Source organism: Primulina eburnea, chromosome 11 (assembly GCF_022965805.1).
Source record: "Primulina eburnea isolate SZY01 chromosome 11, ASM2296580v1, whole genome shotgun sequence".
Classification (NCBI taxonomy): domain Eukaryota; kingdom Viridiplantae; phylum Streptophyta; class Magnoliopsida; order Lamiales; family Gesneriaceae; genus Primulina; species Primulina eburnea.
Genome location: NC_133111.1, coordinates 36,826,067 through 36,847,677, shown reverse-complemented (window position 1 = coordinate 36,847,677; position 21,611 = coordinate 36,826,067). Strand labels below are relative to the sequence as shown.

Below are 21,611 nucleotides of genomic sequence, written 5' to 3'. Positions count from 1 at the left end.
ATTCCTCTCTTCAATCCCGGAACATGGCCACATGCACACTTCTCAAGCCATGCCTCCAAAATAATCCTCTGCAAGTACTAGCAAAACCAGATTTAAATCCACTTTCAAAATCTGAAAGGATATATTATTACAACAAATTTTGTCCCATTTCTTACATGTTTGTTTGATTAAATTTCGGTTGTTTCTCGATGCAGCTAAGGTAATGATCGAGTTCAAGGTTTGGTAATGGGGTGCATCAGGTGAATAAAAACCCATAATTTTTTCTTCTTATATACACGGGATAGGATAACAAAGGATGAGATGATAAATTGGAAAATAAGGATAACATGAAAACTTAAGTACGAGATGACACAAGAATGTTAAATCTCATCTTTCGCCTGGAATGGTGCTAAGTTTTGGTCTCTAAAGTGAATTGTGTCTTTGTTGGACTATCTGGTAATGTGATAGCCCCTTGTTGTTAATTTTTGGTTTTCTAAATGAATATTGAATGTGGAGAAAGCAACGTGGTGTAAAGAATTACAGTTAATGATTTTCCAAGTTGGCCATTAATGGCAGTCATGGTTGAACACATGGAAGGAAAAAGAGACCTAATCACGCACAAATCAATTGCAAATCAATTTGGCACCTAAGTGATCAAGCCATGAAGAATATTTGAATGTATTAACTAACTAATTAAATATATATAGCACATGCCCACAAGACATTAGTGATCATATACTACAAACTTGATTTTTCGTGAGCGATGAGTGCTTCATAATTTAGTCGAGGGAAGCCTGAAATTCGAATACTTTAAGCACGCTAAGAATCCGGCAGCCGCTGAGAATCGGACAGGCTAGAAACCGGAGCTTGGCTCCACTGGTTTCACCTGAGATTATATTCCCCGTATGACGGATCTAGTTCTAGCCTCTCCGACCCCTAAATTTAGGAATTTCAAAAAATAAAAAAGAATCGGGCAGGCTAGGGTCTTCATGATACACAACGTATGCAAACAAAATTCTCAGACTTTCCCAACTTGATCTAGTATTGTCACACGATCTTTCTTTGATGTATAGATATGTTCTACATCATGTTCACAAGTTGGGGATTATGCGATTTTTCTATCTTTTTTTTCCTTATAAAATTTAGCTGATATTTCATTGTTTCACCAAATGGATCATGGTTTAGGATCCATATTATCATTCAGAACATTGGGTCTATGAGACGGTATTGATTTAATTAATATCGTCGTTAATTTGAATTAGTTTTGGTAACTTTTACATATAATGTTACTACGTGTGGAACCTAATTATTGTCCTAGCAAAAATTTGAACATGTTGTATTCACAATATGGATTATTGCTGCAAGAAGAGCTTGAAGAATCAGCGAGATCGGAGCTGTGGCACGAGGAGTTGATCGAAGAGATTGAGCAAAGAGTTGGGGGTTTGAGAGAGTTGGAAGAAGCAGGAAAGAAAGAAGAGGATCTCGTTAAATGATCAATTATGTACCTTCTCTTATATACGATGTATATATTTATAATTTACTAGGAAAGTGTACGTGCGTTACACGTGGTTAACAAAGGATCGAACCATGGTACAGATCAAGAATTTCGATGGACGCGTTAGCGAAACATGGTAACCGATCGGTCTGGATGAATCGGAGCTGTTGGGCTCGCTTGGTCAGATTTCAAGAAATGCAATGCCAAATTCATCTGAGGATGGTAATGCGAACGATTTGATTTCTGAGAGAAATGCTGAGCGAGTTGCCTAGACTTGGAGATTTAACCATGAAGAACGTCGAGTTTAAGTCGTGGCGCAAGTCGCTCTCAAAGGCGCAGAATTTACCTGGAGATTTTTTAAAAAACAGTTGTAGATGTGTAGAACACATGTTTTGATTTTATTCTTAGTCAGGATTTAATGTGGGAATAGAATCTCTTATTTGTTTAGTTATCCTACCTTGTTTGTCTTGCCTTAAAAAAGTATAACCAAATGTGAACAAAGTAATATATATTAATATTTCCCACAAGCTTTCAACATTTTTAAGGATATAAAAATGGAATCTACCAAGTAGTTTACTACCTATATAGAAGACCATTTGTACAATATCATGCAATAATTCAAAATGTTGAAAGATTTAAGAAAGAAAGAAAGACAAAAAAAGCCAAATTTGATGGTCAAGTTAATAAGAGCAATCTTCCATGAGCTTTACAAATTCCCCAAAATCAATCATCCCATCACCATTATAATCAAAAGCCATTATCATTCTTTGGTATTCTTCTTTAGAGAATCTCATGAATCCCATTGAGTTTATTACTTTCTCCAACTCATTTGCATCTATGAAACCATCATTGTTTCCATCAAATATGTTAAATGCTTCTTTAACTTCATCAAAACAAGGCTGGACCTTATCAAACACACTTCCCACCTCAATATTTGACCTTTGTCTTCCCATTTTATGGTGTCGGTTTACCTTCTTAGCGTCGCAGTCCATTCCCAGTGTCTCGAAGACTATTTCAATATCTTCGATATCCACATTCATTGGCGTGTTGCGGGCAACTATTTTTTGAGATTCTAGGAGTCGGAATTTTATCGTTCGCAGTGAAATATTTGGAATAGATCCCGGAAACAAAAGTAAAAGTCTTGGAATGCAAATATCCAGCTGAAGAGTACACACCATAGGATGAAATAAATAAATGAAATGAGATTTGATGCAATGTTACCTATTTTTGCTGACATCTTCGAATTCATCACATAGAATAGATAGATATACGCTAATTGAGTTGTGTAGATATATGGATTTGGGATGCATGACGTGCTCTTTTATAGTGGAACCAAATGTGAGAAATATTGGTGAAGTTTCTTGAGAAATTTAAAAACTTTCTTGTTGAAAGTTGGTGGGCAATAATTCGAGGAGACTCACCAAAAACTCCGGAGTCTAGCATCCTATGATTGATCATGGTCACAGAACATGTACAAAAAAAGCACATTTCCGACTTGCTGAAAGTGGATGAAAACTTACTCTGTTTTTTTAAATAAGCTGTAAATGAAATTAACTTGCTCCACTATTGCTAGAAATTATGCCGATTGACCTATTTATAAGCGTCCTAAAGATTAAAGTATTTAAGTCGTGAGGTTAATTTTAATTCGGTACGACACATCAAGTGTAATAATACCTCTAGTCACATGTCGTTAGATAAAATAATTTATCATAGCTTACAAGTGACTATTAGAGTAACTTGAGTTCATTTTCGTGAAGCGAAGACATATAAATACACAATAATTAGTATAAAGGGCTCATTGTGTAGTCGTGCTTGCACGAGTGCTTGCACGAGCTTAGGTCTGGGCTGTGACAAAATGATATTAAAGACAGTCACCAATAGTAACATTGAGAAATAAGTGCAATATAAGGCAAAGTGTTACATGAGTGTGAGTCACTTCTTGAACCAAGTGGGGTGAGGTACTTACTATGTCCATAGAAGTCATCTCTAGATTCGTGGTGACAGTGAATCGAGGGTCAGGCCACGACGAGGACTTCATGATCTGAAGAAGAGGTGTTTGTAATACTTTTGTCTCACATGAGTTAAAATAAAGTGGAAACGGAACAAAATAATTGCTATAAGGTTCATTGTATAGTGGCAATTGCATTGACCCGAACCATGACATCAACCATCGATGAGACCTTACACACTAGGCTTGCGAATGAAGAAAGTTCCATTGGGACAAATTAAGGTTTTTTGTAATAATATGTATTTAAAAAGATTACATACTAATAAGTATATTTTACACACAAAAAAAGTATTTGATTTACCATAAATATTTATTAATAGCATATATAGATACATCCAAAAATCTACTTATAATAAGGAAAATTTTCAAATTATTAGGCACGAAAATTCGGAGGGATGTGTATTATTTCGATGTAAAGTTGCCAGTCTTCATTGACCTACATGGCTATTTATCATCGACACTTCCAGGGACGTGGTAAGTAAATTTCTTAGGAATTTGAGGTTGGAAAAAGTTACCATGTGCAGCACCGGTGATGGGTTATCAAAATATTTTGTGTGTTTTTGGTATTTTTTTAAAAAATATTATGAATATATATTAAGAAAATAAATTGGGGAACTTAAATGTATTCATCTGTAATTTTCAAAGAATATTTGGAACTTAAAATGTATTCATCTGTAATTTTCAAAGAATTTTTTTAAAAAAAATTCTCGTGGATTTCTTTTAAGAATAGAAACATGGGTAAATTTGATTTAAATTCGCACATTTAAAATTAAATTTGTATTTATTTCTTGTCAAAAATTATGTGTATGCATTTGATTCACAACAAAATATGTGTTTACACTATCTGACTTCACATATATTTTCTCGAATGAAAATCGGTACAAAAATTTTAAATATGGTATTGATATATGATATTTGAATATCAGCTATTACAGATCTGTCTATTACAGATCTGTTAATTATATATATATATATATATATATATATATATATATATATATATATATATATATATATCAAATACTGGTATTAATGACATTTGTTATTTCGGATGAAAATGAGTATAAAACATTGAAAATATGATATTAATATATGATATTTTTATATCAATTGTTTCAGATCTAGTACTAATGTATTATTTTTTAGAACTCAAACATGTGTAACAAATGTTGATATTAATAAAATGGTTCCATTTATATACTCAAAACATGTAAGTTTTAGTGATTTAACAAGGTTGTTGATCCAACAGATAATTACAGAGTCTGAGCTAACTTAATTCAAGAAAAAACTGAATATTCATGAGCAAAAATTTTCTATGAGTCTAACTAACTACCGAGCTAAACTGATAGTGTAAGAGAACTGATAGATAAATTGATCTAAGGATTTTCCACTCCATCAGTCAGTCCAAATCCTAATATTCTATGAAGAATATTAATATAATCTGTGATTAAGAGTCAGAGCCCTGCTGAAAGTATCGGATAACTTTTTCCGTTCCAACAGTCACTGATTCTTAACATAATGTTAGGATTCACGCACACTACCAGAACATGTTAGAAAGTACGATGACATGACAAAAGACATCTGTATTTGGAAACAGATATATGATTTATAAAGATTACTGTTGCAGATGAAATCTATAAATAGATCAGTTTTACAAACCTCTTAAGCTCTTGAACTCACTGAATATTTTGAATTAACTGGTCTATTGTATCTTCTTGAAAAAGCTTTATGTGAGCCAAACAAATAAAAGCAAGCACATGTTGATAAGTGATTATTTGCTAATTTGATGATGAATTCGTGCTTAGAATTTCTATGTGAAATCTATGTAATTGAGAGTAAGAAGTCTTATTGTTTTATAATTAAATAGTGTCAAGTCCTACTGAAGTGAGTGATTTCAAATTGATTGTAATTACTAAAGTATTTTAGTGTTAACCTTCTACGAGGATGAAGATGTGACATAAAAGTATTGAATTCTACAAACATTCACAAACAAACTCATGCCAATCTACTTTTCAATTTCCTATTTTAACTTTCATTCGATAACCCAACTGACAAGTTATTTTGTTCAAACAAGTCTAAATCACTCTATTTTTCGTAAAGTTTTTATTAGTTAACGTACTGAGAACCCAACTGACAAGAATTTCATTTTAGTGTTGCTAATCCAACCTAAATAATTGTTGAGATAAATTTATTCACTTTTTCCAAATTTATTTTCGATCATAACAAGTTGTATCAGAGAGAGTTCATGAATTCAAATATCGCAATAAACATATTTTTATATTTCTTGGGTAGGGAATGTTGAGTTAAGCGGGTTGGCTAGATAGGCGTAAAAGAGTGACGCCAGAGCTTAACGGGTATTATCTCTACTATGGACATGGCCCGTGGTAGGGAAAATGTAAGAATTCTTTTTAAGGGTTATGAGACAGTACTAGAAAAATAGACACGCACTTCCTCGGACTCATGAGCCTAGCAACTCAATCCATTAGCACTCCATTAGTTGCACTTTGCGCTGCCACAAGTATAATGAAATAAATTTGCGTCTTAACTAAACACTATAAATTTTGGCCTAGTGATAAACATTTGATCCTAAAAATGGATATCAGGACCAATGTTATGAGTTCAATTCTCATTTATACAATGAGTGAAATTATTGAAACAGAGATTGGTGGAGTACAATAATTGTCCTTGGTGGGTATAACGATCGAAGTATAGCGTTTGAACTGCAGTACGATTTAAAGATTTTAGTTCACCATCGTCTTTTATTTGCATAATTACTACCAGCTATAATTTTTGGTAAACCAGTAAGCTTTGGGTCTTACATTTTATCTTTTGTATCAGATATAAAACATTTATATTCAAATATAATTTATGGATACAATCTTTTTATTGTTTTGTACCCATTTTCATCCGAAAAGACTAATTTATCTTCAACACCAATATTTGTTATATATGTTTTGGTATTCAAAGTCATGTGTAAGTACTAGATCTCAAATAATTGATATTCAAATATCATGTATTAATATCATATTTTTAATGTTGCGTACCATTTTTCATCCAAAAAAAGACATGTGGCTCAGAGAGTTCCAACACATTTTTATGTGTATATTTAATATACATGTTTGAGTACTCAACATCATATATTAATACTAGATCTGAAACAATTAGTACTCAAATATCTTATATCATTATAATATTTTTAATATTTTATACTGATTTTCATATTAGAAAAGACATGTGATTCATAGAGTTCAAACAAATTCTTCTGGAAACAGAGATTGAAAATAAATTTTTGTTTACTTTTGAGGATTTTTGAGCAATTTACAGTCGAAACATCTATGATTGTTTAGTTATTTGAAAACTAAGTGATTATTTTTATTTTTAAAAATATTTACTGTTCTGATCAATCGATGTGGTCACAAAACTTTTTTAAGCATGGATGAAAATTTGAACACAATTACACTAAAGTAATTGTATGGGGGAGTATCAGAGTAATAAAAAGAATTATTGAATATTAATGTATATATTTGCTATCTTTACTATTTTACACTATATTATTAGGAATATTGGACACATAAAAACTGTTTTGGTACCAAATGAAAATTACATATATAGCTCTTTCAATTTACTAAAACTTCAAATGACTGCTTGCCAAAAAAATCCTATCACTTAGAGCCGTAAACATACCGAATCGAGAAAAATATGTTGAAAAATTTTAAGCTCAAGTTCGGCTCGAAATAGATATATTCATGCGAGCGGCTTGCTAACAATCGAACAATATAATTTGGACACGAATTTGATTCTAAAAAATTTCAAACACATTCGAATTCTGTTCAAATTGGATAAATTCGAATGCTAATAAAATGTTTTTCGAACCAACTCAATTCATTTATATTCTCGATTTCACGGAACCCACTCCCCCATGGGGGATTTTTTTTTTAAATAATTTAATTTTTAAAACTAAATTCAAAAATAATATTTTTAAAAAAAGGTGTGCAAGAATACCTCAATCCTGCGCTTACGAAGCACGGACGCTGATATACGAAGCACGGATGCTCGTGGAGCAGCGTCCGTGCTTCGTAAGCACGGACGGTGCTCCACGTCCGCGCGATGGAATATCTAGCGACAGAATATATATCAAAACCATCGCTAAAATTGAATCAACGACGGTTCCACAACCGTCGCTCTAATGAGCGACGGTCGTGCAATGTACGCCGTTAATGAATATATCAAAATTTCGGCATAGCGCTAAAATTGGCGACAATTTTAAACCGTCGCTAAAATTAGGGAAGGTTTTTGAACCGTCGCTGATTCAGTTTTAGCGAAGATTTTGATATATATTCTGTCGCTAAATATTTCGTCGCGCGGACGTGGAGCACCGTCCGTGCTTACGAAGAACGGACGTTGCTCACGTTGAGCAGTGTCCGTTCTTCGTAAGCGCGGATTGAGGTATTCTTGCACAACTTTTTTTTTAAAATTATTTTTGAAATTAATTTTAAAAATTAAATTATTTTAAAAAAAACCCACTCCCCCATATTATATGTAATGCGCATTGAAATTGGTGTCAAGAAACTCGCCTTTAAAAGATAATGAATGGAAACACATTATAGAATCCTCCATTTGATGCTATAATACTCGAGTGAGTCTCATATGAGACCGTCTCACAGATCATAATCTGTGAGACGAGTCAACCCTACCTATGTTCAAAATAAAAAGTAATACTCTTAACATAAAAAGTAATACTTATTCATGAGTGATCCAAATAAGAGATCTGTCTCACAAATACGACCCATGAGATCATCTCACACAAGTTTTTGCCAAAATCATCTAGATAAGGTCGACCTTTCTACTCTTTGGATGGATTATTTTTTACTCTTTTTTTTTACGTATCATCTTTACCGTTTTGCATATTTGAACTTTATCTTATTTTTTTGGTCAAAGTAATTATTTTATTATCCATTTTCAAAAGTCAAATTCAAATTCAAATTCAAATATAGATAATGGGTTAACTACTCCTATTATATTATTTTATTTGTTTTTTCACTATTATATTATTTATTTATTTGATTTAATTATTTCATTCATGCATAACTATTGATGATACTTTTTCAAAACATATCATTTTTAATGCAATTTGAATAATTATATCGTATTTCTCATTTGGAATTATAAATAACGCAACTAACCTAAGTACGTACGTTAAGAATTACAAATATATTATTGTGAATATCGGTAGGATTGACACGTCTCACAGATAAAAATCCGTGAAACCGTCTCACAAAATATCTACTTTTTTTTTCAAGTATCCTCTTTACCATTTTGCATATTTGAACTTTATCTTATATTGTTTTGGTCAAAGTAATTATTTTATTATCCATTTTCAAAATTCAAATTCAAATATAGATAATGGGTTAACTACTCCAATTATATTATTTTATTTGTTTTTGCACTATTATATTATTTATGGATTTGATTTAATTATTTCATCCATGCATAACTATTAATGATACTTTGTCAAGACATATAATTTTTAATGCAATTTGAATAACTATATCGTATTTCTCATTTGGAATTATAAATAACGTAACTAACCTAAGTACGTACGTTAAAAATAAAAATTATATTACATATATATGAAACGTAATTTGAATTATCATAATGTCATACGCGTTATTATATTCCCTAACCTTAATTCACAATATAATAATAATAATAAAAATTATTATTAAAATGTTATGGTTTGATTTTGATGAATGTGTTGTGAAAAAGTAAAAATTTATGGTAAAAAGTAAAAATCTCAAACTCTCAAAATTTACCAAACTACACACTTTATAATATTTTTCTCTCTACTCAATTGTGATTTTCTTCACAAATGAGAGATCTATTTATAGAGTTTCATTACACATAATCCAAAAATAAAATACATCATTACCTACATCATCAAACACAAATTTCTAACTTTACAACTCTTATTTTCAACATTCAAATATTCAACTATTACTTTTTCCATATTAAAATATATTATTTCAACACTCCCCCTTGTGATGATGATCATGATACGATGATGTCTTCATTACGTGTTTTGTACTGCCTCGTTAAAAACCTTACTTGGAAAAACCCATTGGGATAAAAACCATAGTAAGGGAAATAGAGTGCAGTCACGTAAACTCCCCCTGATGTTGACATGAATAATTCTTCACAGATTTCGTAGATTGCGCATCCCAATATTATATATGTGCTTTCTGAATATTGACGTAGGAAGTGCCTTTGTGAAGAGATCTGATGAGTTTTCACTTGATTGAATATGACGAACATCAATACATTTATTCTTCTCAAGCTCCTTGGTGAATGCGAAGAACTTAGGAGGAATATGTTTAGTTATGTCGCTTTTTATGTATCCTTCTTTCATTTGAGCAACACATGCAGCATTATCTTCATATAGTATCACAGGCTTCTCATCGAATGATAATACGCATGAAATTTGGATATGTTGGGTCATTGATTTTAACCACACACATTCACGACTTGCTTCATATAGTGCAATAATCTCGGCATGATTTGATGAAGTTGTTACGAGCGTTTGTTTCTGTGAACGCCAAGATATTGCAGTGCCTCCACGAGTAAATACATATCCAGTTTGGGAACGTGCCTTGTGTGGATCAGATAAGTATCCAGCATCGGCATAACCAATTATACTTGGATTAGCATCTTTTGAATACAAAAGTCCCAAGTCTGTCGTTCCTCGTAGATAACGGAATATATGTTTAATTCCGTTCCAGTGTCTCTTTGTTGGATATGAGCTAAATCTTGCCAACAGATTCACGACAAAAGATATATCAGGCCTTGTACAATTTGTAAGGTACATAAGGGCACCAATGACACTTAGATATGGTACTTCTGGACCAAGAATATCTTCATCATCTTCACATGAACGGAATGGATCCTTTTCTATGTTTAATGATCTAACAACCATTGGAGTACTTAATGGATTTGCTTTATCCATATTAAAACGTTTAAGGATCTTTTCTGTATAATTTGTCTGGTGAACAAACATTCCACATTCTTTTTGTTCAATTTGTAAACCCAGACAATACTTGGTTTTTCCAAGATCCTTCATTTCAAATTCTTCCTTCAAGTATATCACAACTTCTTGAATTTCCTTATTCGTTCCAATGATGTTTAAATCATCAACATATACAGCAATAATTACGCATCCGGATGTTGTTTTCTTAATGAAAACACAAGGGCATGTTGAATTATTTACATATCCCTTTTTGATCAAGTGATCACTTAGTCGATTATACCACATTCGACCTGATTGCTTTAACCCATATAATGATCTTTGTAATTTCACAGAATAACATTCTCTGGGTTTTGAACTTTGTGCTTCAGGCATCTTAAATCCTTCAGGGATTTTCATATATATATTACTATCAAGTGATCCATATAAGTAAGCTGTAACAACCTCCATAAGACGCATTTCTAAATTTTCAGATACCGCCAAGCTAATCAAATACCGAAACGTAATTGCATCCATCACAGGAGAATACGTTTTTTCATAATCAATTCCAGGCCTTTGAGAAAAACCTTGTGCAACAAGTCGAGCTTTATATCTTACTATTTCATTTTTCTCATTTCGCTTTCGAATAAAAACCCATTTGTATCCAACAGGTTTTACAACTTCAGGTGTAAGGACTATAGGTCCAAAAACATTACGTTTATTTAGCGAATCCAATTCAACCTGGATGGCTTCTTTCCATTTTATCCAGTCCTGCCGATTTTTACATTCACCAAAAGATTTTGGTTCATGATCTTCATTATCATTTATGATGTCGATTGCCACATTATAAGAAAATATATCATCAATTTCATCTATATCTTTTCGGTTCCATATTTTTCCAGTATTAATGTAATTGATAGAGATTTCATGATTCTCGTCAGTTTGTGGTTCTGACAGAACATTTGCATCATCATATGTTTCTTCAGGAACATCATTCTCTATTTTGTGATCATCATGTGTTTCTTCAGAAACATCATTCTTTATTTTGTGATCATCGTGTTTCTCTATGAATTTTCTTTTTCGAGGATTTTTATCCTTGAAACCGACTGGCCTTCCACACTTCAGGCGTTTAATGACATCATGAGTATCTTCCATTTGTTTCTTTGGAATTTCAATTCGAGCAGGGGCATTTGCAGCATGTATATATGATTTAGTTACCCCTTTTGTGTCTGCAAATGCATCTGGTATTTGATTTGCTATTCTTTGCAAGTGTACAATTTGTTGTACATCTTTTTCACATTGTTTTGTTCTTGGATCCAGATGTAACAATGATGATACATACCATGTAATTGCTTTTTCGGTATGTTTTTGTTCTCCCCCTAACATTGGGAAGATTTCCTCATTAAAATGACAATCAGCAAAACGTGCTGTGAACACATCTCCTGTCTGAGGTTCAAGATATCGAATGATTGATGGACTATCATAACCGATATAAATTCCAACCTTTCTTTAAGTCCCATTTTCTTTCGTTGTGGTGGTGCAATAGGCACATACACCATACATCCAAAAATTCTCAGATGAGAAATGTCTGGTTCTTTACCAAATGCAAGCTGCAATGGGGAGTATTTATGATATGCACTTGGTCTGATGCGAATTAATGAAGCAGCATGTAAAATTGCATGTCCCCATATAGAAATAGGAAGCTTTGTTTTCATAATCATTGGTCTAGCAATCATTTGCAGACGTTTAATCAATGATTCAGCCAATCCATTCTGTGTATGTACATGAGCAACATGATGCTCAACAATGATTCCCATAGACATACAATAATCATTGAAAGTCTGGGAAGTAAATTCACCAGCATTATCAAGTCTAATTTTCTTGATTGTATAATCGGGAAATTGATTCCTCAATTTTATTATTTGAGCAAGTAATCTTGCAAATGCAACATTTCGAGTTGACAATAAACATACATGTGACCATCTGCTGGAGGCATCAATCAATACCATAAACTATATGAATGGTCCACATGGTGGATGGATTGGTCCACAAATATCACCCTGAATACGTTCAAGAAACATTGGTGATTCAGTTTGTATTTTGACTGGTGATGGTCTTATAATAAGTTTTCCAAGAGAACATGCTTTACATTGAAACTTATTATTCTGAAAGATCTTCTGGTCTTTCAGTAGATGACCATGTGTATTTTCTATAATTCTTCGCATCATTGTTGAACCAGGATGTCCCAATCGATCATGCCAATTGGTTAATATCGAGAAATTATCAACTACCATGTTTGATTCAATGGGACTTATATGTGTATAATGCAATCCAGTAGGGAGCATTGATAGTTTTTCAATCACATATTTCTTTCCTGATTTATATGTGATAAGACACATATATTTCTCATTCCCTTCATTCATTGTTTGAGTATCATACCCATGGGAATATATATCATTAAAACTCAACAAATTTCTTTTCGATTGTGGTGAATATAAAGCATCATTGATCAAAAATTTTGTACCATTAGGTAACAAAAATTGTGCTTTACCACATCCTTTAATCAAGTCTACATGACCTGATATTGTGTTCACCGTTGTTTTTGTTGGTTTTAGTTCCAAGAAATATCTTTTATCTCGGAGGATAGTGTGCGTTGTACCACTATCGGGTATGCAAACTTCAGCTTTGCTCATAGCATTTTCCATATTTGTACTTCAAAAAAAAAATGCAATGAAATAAAATTACTGACAATACATATATAAATATAACACATATCATAATTGTACAATAAAACATTATTATATGAATACATGAAAAACAAATTATTGTACATTTATATTCTACCACTATATTGTTCATTTTCAGAAAAATCATTGAGAAAATCTGCAGCATCAAAATTGTTCATTTCTATCCTACCAACATGTTGATCATTTCCAGAGAAATCATTCATAAAATCACCAGTATCAAGATGAGTTGAATCACTCAAACGGTCACTGCGTTCAGTGAAGTTGGTCTCCTTTTCTTTCCCCTTTAACGATTCTTTATAAAGTTTACAAAGGTGCTCAGGGGCTCGACAAACTTTGGACCAATGTCCTGGAGTACCACATCTGTAACAAGAACTTTCATATCTTTTTGAGTGATTCTCATTAATACTTGTATTCTCATGATGCCTTTTCTGTGGATGGTTTGAGACGCTCTTTTGAGATGAGTTATAAAAATAACTATCTCTATTATTTTCAAAACCACGGCCTCGACCACGACCACGGCCAATTCCACGTCCACGTCCACGACCTCGACCTCGACCTCGACCTCGACCTCGACCAAAATCTTGTCTATGAATTTGATTTTGGTTCCGAGGTTTATTCATTTTTACTTACAGCATTTACTTCGGGAAATGATGTTGATCCAGTGGGTCGGGACTGATGATTTCTCATTAATAGCTCATTGTTCTTTTCCGCCACAAGAAGACAGGCGATGAGCTCAAAATATCTCGCAAATCCACGTACTCTATATTGTTGCTGTAAAGTAATATTTGATGCATGAAATGTGGAAAATGTTTTTTCAAGCATCTCAGATTCTGTGACCTCATGTCCACAAAATTTTAATTGCGAGATTATTCTATACATCGCCGAATTGTAATCACTGACTTTTTTAAAATCTTGGAATCTCAATGTATTCCATTCATCCCGGCGGTCGGAAGTATAACTTCCCTTATATGTTCAAATCTTTCTTTTAATCCCTTCCACAAAGCCATGGGATTTTTTTCAGTCAGATATTCACATTTCAATCCATCGTCGAGATGTCGACGCAAAAATATCATGGCTCTTGCCTTTTCTTGTGACGTGCATATGCCATTTTCTTTAATGGTCTCGCTTAGACCCAATGACTCAAGATGCATTTCTACATCTAGAGTCTATGGCATATAATTCTTTCCCGTGATGTCGAGCGCAATAAATTCGAGCTTTGTTAAATTTGACATGGTGGTACTAAAAAAATTACGATGCATTTTATTAGTTAATAAATATTGCAATACAAAGTAACGGATAAACAAAAAGTACAAGTATTTGTAAAAATAAAGAAAACGCACGAGGAGGATATTCTCCGATAAATACAAGACTCGTGAGTATGATAACCAAAATAATTAAAAATATCCTTGAGAAAGCCATCTTCTTTTTTCTTCGAAAAATTTAATGATGAATAATTTTTAGAGAAGAAGAGAAAGTTGGAGTGATTGAATGTGTTTGTGAGATGATATTTATAGGGCAAAAACTAGCCGTTTGTTACCGTTTATGACCGTTGGTGTACAAAAAAATAAATGTATGTATTTGTATAATTTTATGGTAATAATATGATGTATATAATATTAGACATGTTTAAATAATTATGTATATCATATCATAATATTATAATGAGTGTCATAATTTATTTTGTTTAAAAACCTTATAGGCTTTTATACTTGTCGTATCCCTTACCGGGAGTGTGGGATGTCGTCTTAACATCCTCCCAGGATTTATAACAAGTTTATGAAAAATTTATTTTTATTATTTCTAATAATAACATTATATTGTATATTAAATAAATACACAATAAATAAATAACAGTAAAATAAATATAATTACTTTTGTTACCTTTTTCTTCTGTTTGGAGCTTGGAAAAGTATGTAGGACTTTTAGAGCTTCGTGCTGATAACGTGTTGTGAAAAAGTAAAAATTTATGGTAAAAAGTAAAAATCTCAAACTCTCAAAATTTACCAAACTACACACTTTATAATATTTTTATCTCTACTCAATTGTGATTTTCTTCACAAATGAGAGATCTATTTATAGAGTTTCATTACACATAATCCAAAAATAAAATACATCATTACCTACATCATCACACACAAATTTCTAACTTTACAACTCTTATTTTCAACATTCAAATATTCAACTATTACTTTTTCCATATTAAAATATATTATTTCAACAGAATGTATTTATTTTTGGATTATTTTTATGGTGTATTTATCAATGTCAAAAACTTGCGTGAGACGGTCTCACGAGTCGTATTTTGTGAGACATATATCTTATTTGGGTCATCTATGAAAAAGTATTACTTTTTATGCTAAGATTATTACTTTTTATTGTGCATATCAATAAGGTTGACCCATCTCACAGATAAATATTCGTAAGACCGTCTCACAATAGACATATTATTTACCAAAATAAGATACTTGTTTGATGATTAATGTGTTTACAGGGTCCATCCTGAATAGGACCGGTCAAGTTTCGGGTCATCGTTCATTTTTTATTTTTTCCTTGGATTTTGTGATTGGTCAAATCTGTTCTAATTTCGCCAAATTGTCATTCCAATTCCTACATGAATGAATACTATGATTCACATTTCGAACATGCATGAATATAGCATCGATATGATAAATTCCATCTTGAAAGTTATGTGGTATTTTTATAAGATATTTATATGGATTGAATCAAATATACAGTATTTACGGACAAAAGTATTCGGTTATTAGAGAAAATTCAATATTTTGGATGCAGTGAGAAAAGTTATAAATGAAATCCAGTCAGACTTAAATTTAAGAAAACAAACTACAACATAATTATATATTTATTAAGTTGTCAAATTGGTATATTGATATTATAAAGTTAGCAAATTGGCTGAAGTAATATTATTTTATTGATGTCGACAATAATTTATAGATATTTTAGATTAATTTATGAAAAAGTTTAGAGTAAATTAATAATCGAAAAGATTATATATATATATACATATATATATATAAATCATGATAAACGGATTTGATTTTTAAACATATTTTCTGATTTATTATATTTCATTATTATTATATGTTGATTTTTGAGTCATTAAAATATAAAATTTTGATATAAGATAGACTATGATAAGTTAGTTTTATGGTGTAATTATTATTTGTAATAATAATATATAGAAGTTAATCTAAATGTGAAAATATTGAATTAAATATCAATTTTACATTATTAGTTTTATTAAAAGATAAATTGAGAAATTCCCCACCAGAAAAAATAAGCCATCTGGTTCAGAAATGGCTTTGGCAACTTCCAAATGAGGCCAGCTTCAGATACCGCAGATGACAGGCCCGGGAACAGCAAACGTTTCCCCAAATCGACCCCGCTACCCGGGAGGCCTCGCAGGTCGGCTTCGCGTCGAACCCGATCCGTTTCCCCTCCGCCTTCAGCCGCATCGCTTGTCGACGGTGGCCTCTTCACTGATGAGCTCTCACTGTTCGAGAGCCTGCAAATATCTCCGAACCCGGACCCGAACCCGAGAATCTTCCCTTACAGCGTGAAGCAGCAGTGTTGGGAGAAGGCAGAGAAAATCAAAGGCCGTGACCCGGACCGATGGCGCCGTGACCCTTTAGGCAATGTTCTGTTCAGGAAGCTCGTGGGTTGCCCTGGTTGCCTCTGCCACGATTACGACCATATTATTCCTTACTCTAAGGTATTTCGTTTTTCTTTTTGGGTGTTAACTTTTTAACACGTTCCCATATAGATTCTTATTTTTCATAAGTAGTTCAATGTTGGAGTGCGGTGCAGTGATAGAAGCTTAGTCTTTTGTTTCTTATTCAACTTGTTCTTGTTTTTATTTTTTTCCCTAGTTGGATTTTCTTCTGGTTTATGTATTTATATCTCGCATTTAAAGAAAGTTCAATGATTATATTTGTGAAAATGGGAAGGATGCCATCTGCACAGATGTAAGGGTAAATGAATCGTTCACGATTTTTCAAGCCGGCTAGATAAATATTTGATTCATATTCGATTTTATCGAACTCGAGTTGAACTCAAACATGATCGAACTCGAGCCAAAATTATTTTGTTCAATAGACGAGTTTTCGAACCTTCATTCTCGAACCTTACTATCTAAACAATAGTTCGAATAACTTACAAATATTATTGAACATTTCTAGTCGAACTCGAAATTTCATTCCAGCCGAATTCGAGCCAAAAATTAAGAAAATTTGAGCTTCGATTCGAATTCGAACTCGAAAATACTTAATTCGAGTCGAATTCGAGCCTTCAAAATTTAACTAATATTCAGGTCGATTCGGTTCATTTACACCCCTTTATTGCCATATACCTCTGCTGTAATTGATGCAAATTACCACCCCTGGCCCTTATCTTTTTTGTGATGTAGCTGATTCAGCTTAGAGGTAAAGAAGCCTCTCCGCTTTTGCAAATTTTTTGCTTTAGTGTGCATTGGTAGAGGTCTGAGTCTTGCCCAACCATATCATTTGATTACCTTTTGGGGAAAAAAAAGGTACATCTTGATGGGATTCCTACCTGCACATTACTCTCCATGCTCTAACCAGCACACTATATGGCTTGACACATTCAATAAGTTACTAAAATTCTAGTTACCAGAAGCACATATGCGATGAATATTTTCGAATGCCTGAAGTGAAGATGAAGTAAATACTTTTTTTTTTTGATAGAAACTAGAATATTATATATTAATTTTGTTTTTGTTTACAATAGATTACGGATAAGAAATCCGCTCCGAACTAACTCCAGCGTTTTCATATTCTAAAATGTAACACCTTTGAAGCTATTGTCCCGGCCTAACTAAATTCCAATCTCTAACTACATCTGTTACACATAAATGACCGAATTTTTGCATGCTCGTCGTCCATATTGCAATTCTGAATTTTACTTTGTCCCATACATGATCAACCGACTCTTGTTCATCTTCAAAGATTCTTCTATTCCTTTCCAACCATAAGGACCAAAAAACTCCATGAATAATCATAAGCCAGAATTCCTTCAGTGATGATGACTCAGTTTCTCTTATAATGGGTCGTATTACCTACAAATGTAAGCTTTGAGCCTCACATTTTCAAGTATTATTGTGTCAGGATCATGATGGTTTATTTTGGCGGTGCTGATTAGCCAAGTCTAATCTTTTTCATTTAGATTCGAACATAGAATTTAAGAAGGGTTGTCGGTTATGATGATATAATATTAATTTGAAAGTATCATAATTTGAAAAACTATAATAATATATGTTTGCTCAACAAGGTATGTTATATATTTTTGGCTGTAAAATGCACGGGCAGGAAAGCTAAACCTAGAAAGGCCTGAAAAGGAGCATATTCTCATTAAGAAGTGGTTTTTACTTGAGACTAGTTGGAAAACCATGCAAAACTATAGGATCTTATGTGATGCAATGAAGAATGAGATGTGAGTGAGAAGAGGGGGCAGTCCTGTGGAAGACCTGTATTTATAGGGATGTAGATAAACATTTAAGACTACCTAGGATGGAGATGACTTCAGTTCTATTTCTTTGGTGGATCTTACTGTACAAAACAAAAATCTATAGCAGTTGTCTCCGTTCTCCCCAACCATGTTGAAAGGATTTTACTTCCGACAGTTTTCTGCATCTCTTGCATTTGATGTTCTGATAGTGGGTTTATCTTGACAAAAGCAAAAGAAATAAAATGAATCATGTACTCTTGTTGCAGTGTTTCACCATGTTTCGAAATTCTTGTATGATATTCTTACAAATTCAGTATTTTATTTTTGCAGGGAGGTAAAAGCACGTTAGAAAATTGTCAGGTGCTTCAGGTAATCTGCTGGCTTCTGCATAAGTTAATGTGAACACCTCTAAAGTTTGTATCATGTTTCCCTTCACCGTTAGTTGAAAAGATAATTGGCTTCGCCAGTTGGAACGTGATTTTATTTGGTAAATAGGTCGATAGTTTGTCGTGGAAGTATTATTATTTTTACTTGTAAACTAAAATGTCGTAAAACCTAATACCAGCAATATTTTGGATGCCAACTCATCTGTCAAATTGTTCAGCCCACTGAGTCTAGTCGGAAAACTATGTTATGCGTGGATGCATATATATTGGCTACGAGATCGTCATTTCCAACAACTTGAAACTGATTAAGTTGCTATATTGCATATTTTTGTCAGTTTATGGTTTTCAAGCTACATGTCTGGTGAAGGTTTATCCCTTCTACTTTTTCGACTGTAGCTTTTTTAATGCCACTCTATTCCTTTACAGTTACCACATATATGTGTCCCTTCATGGTTTCTGATAATCCTCCGCCACCATTTTGTTTCTATTTAAAATATTAGATTGCACATCACTGTTCTAATAACTCCTCTGAGTCCTGTTCCATGAACCAATGAAAAGATCAAACAGAGCTTCTACCGTGGGAATGGCAATGTGATAATAGTAAAATTGAAATATCAAGTTGCTGGTTTGCTTATATCTAGTAACCCTTTCCAATTTAGGCCACTGTTAACCGATCCAAGGGAAATCGTACTGAGTTGTCCAAAACCGAGCTTATCCAGAAGAGCGCTTACTGTCGAGTTTCAGGTAAACATAGATTATTCTAATCTTTAACACTGATGGATAAGGAAAAAAGAACTGTCTGTCAATAATAGTAGTAAATAATTTCTGATATCAACTACGAATTCATGGTGTCGGCTGCTTTCTATTTGTCCGTGCAGGTCGTGATATGGACCTTCTAGAGTTATCAGCTTATGGTAATGTACGTCACGGGCAAGATTCTGGCGGATGTAAAATTCAATAATCTATTTCGTATTTACCCCTCCATAATGAGAGGACGCGACGAGGAAAATTCAGATAGATGGTAAGTAAACTTACTACTTTGATTCGTTGTATCTTCAACATCGGTAGCTTGTTTTCCGTTGGTTGAAGGGAAATCAACTCTTGAAGTAGAAGCATGGAAAATTCAGGACAAAAATTTTTCATCACCAGTTATCAATATGATCGGTATGTCTCTAAAAGTACTTTCAATTATTGTTACATCAGTGAGACAATATGATAATTTCAACTATGATTGATTCATGACTTTTCACTTTAATGATCAGTTTTGTGTTTCTTAATTCCAAATTATCTATTCTGTATTTAATTTGTTATTCCGAATTTCCGATTCCTCGAAACTGATTTTGTTTATTTAGTAAATTAATAGAATTTTTTTGAATACTCGTCGTAAATATTTTTGTCTAATCCAAAATGATACGACATAAAACCACATATTTTATAAACACTTCAGTATTATGATCATTTATTTATCAAACATGCTATCCTAAAAAATTTCGTTCTTTCATTTTTATTTCCAAACACAGCAAATGATTATTTTTTTAATCTAGAAATTTTACAAAATATCAATTTCATCTATCCGACATGCTTGATGTTCATACAATGTTGTGTTTTTGATAACATAAAAGTAATTAATATCCTATCCTCAGATCCGATGGTCTGAAGTCGATTTAGGCATATGAGTTTTTTTTATGGTTGAGAGAACCCACGGCAGCTGTCCTTCCGTGTGCATTAGGTAAACTCTCGAATTAACGCAATAATTTGGAAACCAAGTTGGTTATGTTAATTACAATGGGCAAGTTATGTGTGATGAACTCGTCCGAAAAGGTGTTGGTTGGAGGAATCGAACTCTTAATCATTGGTCAAACGTTCACTTATTTTACTAACTCGGACATCCTTAGAAGTGACATGTGAGTAAATTTTTTTTTTTTGGGTAGTCATCCCAAGACACTAACAATATCCCTTTAGAAAACCAAGAAGGTTTATTTCATAATTGATTGATCATTAAAAGAATTTTATTTATTTTTCAAAAAATAAATAAATGATATTGAATGACAATTTAAGATATAATGTGAATTTTTAAGGGAAGAATAAGCCCACAAACATTTTGGGCTCAAAGTGAAAAAAAAAAAAAAAAAGGAGACTTCTAGAAGTTCTACATGTCAATTCTATTTATTGGTGGGTTGACTTGATATTCAATTTGGAAACTCTTCTTCTAACAATATATAATCACATTATATATTTTTTTCAAAAAATATATAAATCATTCCCATAAAAAAATTTGAGTAAATAGCCTTTTGTTATAGGCTTTAGAAATGAATTTTGACTTTTTTTTATAAATGTTAATAATGAGCAATTTCTAAAGAAGCCAACCTTTATCTTTACTTTATCTCCCTTTTCACTGGTCAAGCTTTTTTTTTTTTGTGCTATATTGATCACAAGTTCATCTCCAAAAAGGGGAAAAAAATAGTGAAAAAGCATTAAAATTGCACTTTCTTGACATATGCGCTTTGTCATCCTCAAT

General features: G+C 32.6%; 2 protein-coding genes across 2 annotated transcripts; one reads left to right on the top strand and one right to left on the bottom strand.

The window, feature by feature from the left end:
• Positions 1–2,154: 2,154 nt before the first annotated feature.
• Positions 2,155–2,514, bottom strand: LOC140805594 (probable calcium-binding protein CML46). The gene has a single exon (XM_073161856.1). The coding sequence runs from the start codon at positions 2,512–2,514 to the stop codon at positions 2,155–2,157; it is 360 nt and encodes a 119-aa protein (XP_073017957.1).
• A 13,986-nt stretch (positions 2,515–16,500) lies between these two features.
• LOC140805721 (uncharacterized) lies at positions 16,501–20,377 on the top strand. Its single transcript, XM_073161999.1, has 4 exons — positions 16,501–16,956; positions 19,038–19,076; positions 19,753–19,837; positions 19,972–20,377. The coding sequence occupies exons 1-4, from the start codon at positions 16,561–16,563 to the stop codon at positions 20,052–20,054; spliced, it is 603 nt and encodes a 200-aa protein (XP_073018100.1). The 5' UTR covers positions 16,501–16,560; the 3' UTR covers positions 20,055–20,377.
• Positions 20,378–21,611: the final 1,234 nt, after the last annotated feature.